This window comes from Berghia stephanieae, chromosome 5, assembly GCF_034508935.2.
Source record: "Berghia stephanieae isolate SIO BIC M18660-M18661 chromosome 5, UCSD_Bste_1.3, whole genome shotgun sequence".
In the NCBI taxonomy this organism is placed as follows: Eukaryota; Metazoa; Mollusca; class Gastropoda; order Nudibranchia; family Aeolidiidae; genus Berghia; species Berghia stephanieae.
In genome coordinates, this window is record NC_088364.1 from 34739165 (window position 1) to 34748538 (window position 9374).

General features: G+C 35.7%; 1 protein-coding gene across 1 annotated transcript in view; it reads right to left on the reverse strand.

Moving 5' to 3' along the window:
* Nucleotides 1–9341, reverse strand: part of LOC144972810 (uncharacterized) — a 31366-nt gene extending 22025 nt beyond the window's left edge. The window contains exons 1-2 of the mRNA XM_078914473.1: nucleotides 9285–9341; nucleotides 675–987 (exon numbers count right to left, since the gene is read on the reverse strand). Of these exons, the coding sequence (XP_078770599.1) occupies nucleotides 675–866 (192 nt within the window). The 5' untranslated portion in view covers nucleotides 867–987; nucleotides 9285–9341. The remainder of the gene's footprint in view (nucleotides 1–674; nucleotides 988–9284) is intronic.
* Between the last annotated feature and the right edge of the window lie 33 nt (nucleotides 9342–9374).

Consider the following 9374-nt stretch of genomic DNA (forward strand, 5'->3'; position numbering starts at 1 on the left):
AGATAGTACTGCTCACCGCTGCATTGGTATTAACAATTCCCTAATTTGTAATAATTTTCAATCAAGTATGAAAAGTAAGTCCTCATACCAGACTCTTATCTGATAATAAAACTAAAAGATATGAGCAATCGACCTTTCATTTTTAGTTTAAAAAAAAATTATATCCTACTTTCAACCCTCCACATGGTATAAAAGTCTATATAATTTGCTATATTCAAGAATTGAATGACTTTTTTAAAAAGGTGAATTTCACCAATACAAATCGGTTTCAATCAGAATGAGTGACACATTGTGCTCAAAGCACTTTATAAGGGATCCCTAGTCAATAGCAACACTTAACATGTTGGACAAGACCTGATGCCTGTGAGGCGATATTACAATTTTTCAGACAGAGACAAAGTTGTTAACGATCAGGTACTCATTTTACACGAGCAAGGTGAAAGAATGTGAGTAAAGAGCCTTTTCCAAGGACTTAACTATGCGTTGCTCAGAGTGAGACTCAAACCCAGGACTTTCCGATCTGAAGGCGAGTCTCATATCACAAGACCACATAGCCGCATAAGAAGAAAAAGAAGGGGTTGGGGGTTGGAGGGAGAGGTGAAGATGGAGGAGGATAGAGGAAGGAACAGAAGGAGGAAGAGGAGAAAAGGGAGAAAGACCCTTAAAAAACTAACCTGGCTCTGTTGTGCCCGCAGAGTCAAATATCCAGGATGATGTTCTGTATCTAGTGACAAGGAAGCTGGAGGATGAACACAGACATTGTTTTTACAGTAAATGATTTCTCCATCTAGTGGTGGAGGCTTCAACTCTGACCCACCAAGTCCAAGTAAATTACTTGCTTTCTTGAAGATTGATGTAAATGACATGTTTGTTCACTGATGTTGGTTGTTCACCGATATTCCATTATCATCACTGATATGCATGATAACAAATGTGGTACTACGAAGATAAAACAATCGTGAACATTTTGATGGTCTCAAGTTGTATCTGCAAGAATATAAAAAAATAGCCTTCATGATTATGGGGGAAACATATAAGTAACTGCATGACATCATTTTGACATTGTCTGAAATATTGAAAGCCTAAATAATATTTGCTGGCTCCATGTACAATGAACATGAATGATGCATTATAAAAATGGTTTCTATAGATTTTGTTAATGATAATGCAATTGGCCTAAAAGGGTAAGATTCTTGCCATTAAAACTATGAAACAATATATGTAAAAAATTACAATGTGCTTTATAGAGAACAATGGGGACTGCTTGAAGCTTGGGATCATAAAAATACAACAAACCCTTCATCAGCAAAACAATAAACAAAGGTAGAAAACAGATAAATAAAATAAAATGTGAGAATTTTAGCATCTGTATTCCTGAGTGATTGGATGATGATGATGGTGATCATGTTTTGGTGGTGGTGGTGTTTGTGGTAGTGATGGTAGAGATGACGATGATAATGTTGTGGTTGTAGTAGTAGTGGTGGTGATGGGTTGGTGGTAGTTTTGTAATGGTATTGATGATGATGATGATTATGTAGTGATGGCTTTTGCAGTTTTGGTAATGGTGATGATAATGTGGTGATGACGATGTGGTGGTAGTTTTCGTAGAGGTGGTAAAGATGATGTAGTAGTAGTGGTGGTAATGATGGTGATGGTGTGTTGGTGGTTGAAGAGTAGTGGTAGTGATGATGATGGAGTACTAGTAGTAATGATGATTCTGTAGAGGTGGTGGTGTTTAAGTCTTTTGAGTGATGGGTCTCATGCATATGGTGTTCACTACTGGAAATGCAACAGTTTCAGGTCACAAAGTCCGTCAGTAAATAAAGGCAAATAGTAGGAGTACATTTTTCAGCCTTTAAACTAATATAGCTTTTCTTCTCCTCATCTGATTTTCAAAATTTTGGCCATTAGAATCGTGTTGAAAAGGGCTTTATAATGATATGGGTTTCATTGAGATCAATTCAATTTGACTTATTTACCAAAGTACCTACTCATATTCATATACAATTCACTCCGCTTAATCTCACACTCCGCTTACATGCTACACATTCCCGAAAAATGGAATTTTTTCTATATAATTGCTCTGTTTAATCGCACACTTTCTCAGCTTAATCGCTATACCTTGATTTCATCTTGATTGGAAAAAAATATCTTAAAAATTCACAAAAAGGTAATGAAAAACGCGTTTCTCATTGAACCATTTCCACACATTAATATCATATCACCCGTGAAAAAAGCTTTCCCATCAACGCAATTCCACTGTCCGTCTGAACCAGACTAGGTCAGACGCGCAATGCTTGTTAACTGACATCAAACTGACACGACGGGTTAATTGACTCAGTACTCGCTGTCTGCACCACATGGTGTGAAACGTGATTGCAGTCTATCCAATGCCGTGTATTTGTTTACATTGTCTGACCACTCGATTGCAATTCTCTATCTGTGCATTGTTTTCTTCTACTGGGCCTCGAACAATAAGAAAGGATAACAGGACTCACATCTCATCTTTTGATTGATCTATATAGTCCATGCCCACATTGATACACTCAAAAGGCAACTGAACTAGCATCAACTCTAGGCACATCTTTCTCTCTATCCTGTAAACGAATTTCCATTTTTTGGATGAATAAAGTATATATTATTATTATTTACTACCGTGGATTCACTGATAAAAGCCTTTTCTTCCAGCAAGATGAGCTCAGCAGTGGAAAAACCCGAAGGAACAAATCACTGTGATGATGTGTGCCAATATGACAGGCACTGAAAAAGTTCCTCTTCTGATCATAGAAAAGTTAATTAATTCATATATGTGTGCATGTTATGAACATTATTCAATGTGTATGTTGGTAAATTATCCTTGTGTGCGTGTGTGTGTGTTAAGCGTGTTGATTCCCCCCCCCCCCCCCCCTGAAATAAACCAGTTTTTTCGATATTTTTTTGCACATAGGTAAATTCAAAGAAACTGCCAGCTGACAATAAATCTTAAATTGTCTGGATGACAGAATAGACAGCAATCAATGCTTCACAACTACTATTCTTAAAAACAATAATTATTTAATTGTTGATGTAACATGAACAAGATAAGAAATTAAAAAAACCCCAACCCCAAATTTCGTTATTCCCGAACGGATATTTGAAACTACGCTCTTTTAAACAATTATCCACATTCCAGAATATGGAATGTTTCCAAATGCACATAGAAATAAGGAAAGTTAATAAAATATATATAAAAACATAAAATTAACCAACATTAAATCAGTTGTCACTACATATACAATATGCGCCGACTTCGAAGTGGGTGTCATCGCCAAATGGTTTAGTCGTCTGCCCTTGAAGTTTTACCAGAATCGACGTTGCGGGTTCAAATCCTGGTTCCACCACTTTTTTTTTTACATTCCGTCTTCTTTTTACAGAACGGTGCAAGGGATAAATGTCCCATCCATCCTCCCCCCACCTCTTTTTTTTAAAACTGTCTCTCTCTCTCTCTCTCTCTCTTACTTCCTTTCTAGTTTCTAGCACATTGTCATATTCGTCCCCACTCCGATCTCAAAAAGTGTCTAAAAAGGATAAATAATTCAAAAGCAAACAAACAGAAATATTCAGAGAGCGACCAAATGGTCAGATAGAGGAGAATAAAACAAACAATAATTAAAAAAAAAATAAAAACAATTTTAAGAAATTCATGCTCAGAAACGGAACAAAAGGTCAAACAAAAAGGAGAAAAGAATAGACTCGCACACACACACACAAAAAAAGGGGTGGGGGGAGGATGGATGGGACATTTATCCCTTGCAACGTTCTGTAAACAGAAGACGGAATTAAAAAAAAAAAAGTAGCGGAACCAGGATTCGAACCCACAATGTCGATTCTGGTAAAACTTCCAGGGCAGATGACTAAACCATTCCGCCATGACATCCACTTCGAAGTCGACGTAGTAACAACTGATTTAATGTTGGTTAATTTTATGTTTTTATAGATATTTTATTAACTTTCCTTATTTCTATGTGCATTCAGAAACATTCCAATTCCATATTCTGGAATGTGGATCATTGTTTAAAAGAGGGCTGTCATTATTCCCAGACGCCTGTCTGGGGATAATAAAAATTCGTTATCCCCAGACAGGTGTCTGGGGATAACCAATTTTTGATATCCCCAGACACCTGTCTGAGGATACTATCCCCAGACGCATATAGCAAGTGGGCAGAAAGATTTTATGCAAAATGCCAAACTAGGCGTGAAAAATACCAAATATTCTGGAAAAAATACTAGTGGTTGTGTCCCAAAACAGTTAATATATCAAGTGATATTTAACACAAGATGAAAGTAAATAGTGATCAAATGTCAAATCCAGCTCTTTTAAAAAAAAAATATTTTAAAGCAAATGGATCAATGAAATTTCTTTTGTTACTTTGATCTGAAAACGTCAAACTGGCAATTCGACTTTTTATTTTCAACCAGGAAGAAAGTTGTTAATCATCAAATCTGTTCATAGTCCACCAACCATTTAAATTTTCATTACCAACCTACCTGTTAACTTTATTGATCATCTCTTGTTTCTATAATTTGCTCATTCTGGCCACAATTTTGGGGACGACCGGGAATAATTTTTATGTCGCGGACGAATTCCTAGCCATGGTGTTGTTCGCCCCAAAGCCCAAAACCCACACCTGTTATTTTCCTGTCTGCTTCGCACAAGACAATACAATTTAGTATCACACGTCCACAAAACTAGATCCAACAACATATTTTTATTCGAATCAGAGATGAAAATAACCTACCAAAACAAGGAAGCAAAAATGGTGGAAATATGTTTAGCTCATATATGAATTTAAAATCTTCCGATACGGTGTGGATAGGCAGCTCAGTGGGTAAGGCCACCTTTCATTTTACTCCTTTTAGCTGCACAGATTCGACCCAGTTGCGACCGCCCCCCCCCCCCCCCCCCCCCCCCCCCACTCATTTTTTTTTTTTTTTTTACTTTTCTTTCTTTCTTCCTAATTGATTTTCATTGTTTTCACTTTTGTTCCCAGTTCCGAGCAAGAGTTTTTTTTTAATCAGTTGAATTTTTTATTTCTCCGATAATATTATTTCATTATTTAATTTGCTCTAGATCTATTATTGTTTTTTTTTGTTTTGGTCAATGATAATAATAATAATAATAATATAATAATAATAATAATAATAATAATAATATATATAATAATAATAATAATAATAATAATAATTGTAATATTTGTTATTATTATTACTATTACCATCATAATCATTATTATATTATTATCAATAATAGTATTATTTTTATTATTAATACTCTTATTATCATACTATTACTATTATTATCATTATTATTATTATTTTTATTATTATTATTATTATTATTATCATCATTATTATTATTATTATTATAATTGTTATTATTATTATTATTATTATTATTATTATTTATTATTATTATTGTTAACACTATTCTTTTTTTTTTATATTTTGACCTAAACCTTAGAGTTTTTTGTTTGCTAAACCTTTATGTAAATGTTCCGTTTCTGAGCATGAATTTCTTAAATTGTTTTTATTTTTAAAACAATTATTGTTTTAATTTTTAAAACAATTATTGTTTTTATTTTTAAAACAATTATTGTTTTTATTTTTAAAACAATTATTGTTTTTTTTTCTCCTCTATCTGACCATTTGGTCGCTCTCTGAATATTTCTGTTTGTTTGCTTTTTAATTATTTATTCTTTGTAGACACTATTTGAGATCGGAGTGGGGACGAATATATTTGCTAGAAAACTAAGAGAAAAAACAAAGAGAGGAGAGAGAGAGAGAGGAGAGAGAGAGAGAGAGAGAGAGAGAAGAGAGAGTTTAATAATAAAAAAAAGAGGTGGGGAGAGGATGGATGGGACATTTATCCCTTTCAACGTTCTGTAAAAAGAAGACGGAATTTAAAAAAAAAAAAAAAAAAGTGACGTTACCAGGATTCGAACCCACAACGTCGATTATGGTCAAACTTCCAGGGCAGACGACTAAACCATTCGGCCATGACACCCACTTCGAAGTCGACGCATATTGTGTATATGTAATAACAACTGATTTTAATGTTGGTTAATTTTATGTTTTTATATTCTAGATATTTTATTAACTTTCCTTATTTCTATGTGCATCTGGAAACATTCCATATTCTGGAATGTGGATAATTGTTTAAAAGAGCGGAGTTTCAAATATGCGTCTGGGGATAATGAAAATCGTTATCCCCAGACAGGTGTCAGGGGATAACAAATTTTTATTATCCCCAGACAGGTGTCTGGGGATAATCACAGCGTTAAAAGAGCGTAGTTTCAAATATGTGTCTGGGGATAATCACAGCGTTAACCTAAACTCCCGAGGGTATGCGATTAAGTGGAGTCGACTGTAGTGTATACCTTCAAATTTTGGCAATACTCTAATACAGTATTCATTACAATTACAAGATCACTAGAGAGCCTCGCCTTTGGCCGACCAACCTCCGCTGCACGTCCAACTCGCCTTGAGCATGCATTCACGTAAAATATAAAGATTTTTTTTAAAAACCTACCTCTGTTTCAAAAACTAGCATCTTTCAACTTTCTAAGAAACATTTTGATTTTTCAGAACTTTAGTTCGTTAAAAAATACCGGCCAATCTGACCCGTTGAGTCGAATGAAAACGAAATTTTGTTGTTTACACGGTTCAAAGGAAATGTCGTAAATAAGCTTTCATGGACTTCCTGTGTTGTTTTTACAGTGTCACGTGACCTTTTTGAGAAATTTGTCGTCTGCTACAAATAATTAGACCGGTAGGGGGTAGATATTTTCGTTGGCGAAGAGAAAAAGTGAGTATTATTTCTTGGACTTGTAGAGAGGCCTGGGGTCCACCAGCAGTCAAGTTGATTGAATAAAAGAAAAAAAGGCCTTTTTTATCCGCCGCCACCACCACCGTGAGAGTGGAGGGGGGGGGGGGGGGGGTGGGGGTGCATGCCGACGAGAGGGAGACGTGTCGATTGGTGACCTGGTGACGTAGACATCTCAAGGATGCTGGCAGTTGCAGTTGCAGGTGTTCTTAACCCCTTAACAGCGAAGCTAATTTTTTGCTTTTAGATAGTAGTTTGCTTTTATCTTTATTATTGTTAACGGGGAATACAGCGTTTCCACCAAGAGAGTAGTCAGACTATCGCAACTCGGACTTCAATTGTCTATAATAGTTTTGCCGTTACTTGTCTTTTGATGATAGAAGATTTGGTGTTAGGTCAAAGATCGAATTTCGCCGCTAAAAGGTTGCATTGCTACTGGGTTTGCCCCCCCCCCCCCTCCTCCTTTTTTTCTTCTTTTTTTTTTCAACTTAGTATTGTTGATTGCTATTTCCTTTTTTTATGATTAGCAAGTGCCGTAGGAGTCTCACAGGATGCAGGAGTACTGCAATTAACCCTTTGCCCGTGACATTGATTTTTTTTGTTTTCAAATAATAGTCGTCATTTATATTATTTTTTAACGCAGAAAAAAAAACGTTTCCACCATAAGAGCAGTAAGAATATTGATAAAAAGCGCTTTGAGCACGTTGGGTGGATATTGCCCTATATAAAAGCTCAAGTTTTAAAATTGTAATTTGTTTTTTGTCTTTTGATGAAAACGGTAAGATTTTATTTTTGGTCCAAGTAAGATTGATATTCGCCTTTAAAAGGTTAAGTTGTTTTTTTTTTTTTTTCAGGTTTTTGCTTTTTTTCAAATGCCTAGTGAGAGAGAAAAAACAAAACAATCATACATGTATCTGCAAACAGCAGAACGTTTTCATTTTACAATGAGATGGAAAGGGGAGGGGATAACACAATGACAAGAGAGAGAGAGAGAGAGAGAGAGAGAGAGAGATGGGCGGGGGAATGGGAGGGGGGGGGATAGTAAGGGGGAATGGGAAAAGATGAAAGAAACAATGGGTTGCCTGATGACGTAGATCAAAGGATTGTTACAGCGGTGTTCACGGTGCGTACTTCGTGAAATTTTAACCTTTTACAGTGACACTGATTTTTTTCTCCAGATTGCTTATGCAGAATAGATCGTTTCCACCAAGAGAGCAGTAGTAAGAGTATATTTCGACTCGGGCTTCAATTAAACTATACATCGCAAAGCTTGTCTTTTAATGATAACATTAAGACTAAGATCTGGAGTTTGGGGAGTGTAAGATGGAATCTCGCCATTAATGGTTAAAATTGTTTTGATTTTTTTAAAAATAACACACACACACACACACACACACACGAGCGCGCGCGGTCACGACAGCGAGGACCATCTATTGCTTGTGTTGCAACGGTAAACCAGTTTACGTGTACGTAGATCCTGAGGCTAGATGCCCCGTTACCGTGTACGTAGGCACTCCCGAAAAAAAAAAGAAAAGAAAGAGACACAAACACACACATACACACGCACACACACACACACACACAGTCTCGCATCCGCTACGAACTAATTTTGCGCACCAATTTTTACTGCACTAATGCACCAAATTGCATACCTATCTAGGGACACTTTTTTCCTTATCTTTTTCTCAATAAACTTTTTAAAAAACCTTTGTTTTGCGCGGCTGGCGGCAGGCGGCAGGGCACTTGGCACTAGGGGGCACCAACCATTGGACAGACGAAAAAAAAACACGATTTCGCGAGGAATGAATCATAAAAATATTTAGGATATAATTTCAAACACAACTTTTGAAATTCATCAAGGATTGTCTAGTACCGAATGTTTTTTGATAGAAAACAAATGTAGCTTCAAATCTAAACTGCTTTTGACGGTAAGCGGTAAGTTTTTATTTATTTTTCTGTCCAAACGAATGATTTGTCCTGGTTATAGAAGCTAAGTATTGGTAACACCGGCGCAGCTCTCTAATCACTATAATATATCTACAGAATAGAGACCATTAATTAATGTCAGGATTAAAAAACATTGAATTACTAAACTGATTGGTATTTATTCTCAATCTCGATACTGATATAATGGCTTTATGATACGATATGGTTATGACAGATATGGCTATGCCATGGTTATGAAATAATGATCACTGGTCACAACAGTCAATGGTCAATAGTCAAGAAGATCGGATGTGATGTGTGAAGAAATGTGTGCCTTATGGAGTGAAAGAAAAAAGTGATATTGAATGCATGAAAAGTGTTGTGAATTTTAACACAGAATTAATTAATATAATAACAATGGCAGGAACCAACAGAGACATCAATGATAAAGAAGAAAAAGATATTCCATTCGAACATTTACGTGGCGAATGTTTACCATTTAGATACACTGTCAATCGATACTTCTTCCATCTTTATTTTGGTTGTGAAAAGCAGATACGGAGTGAATGTATTTCTTTATTTTCAT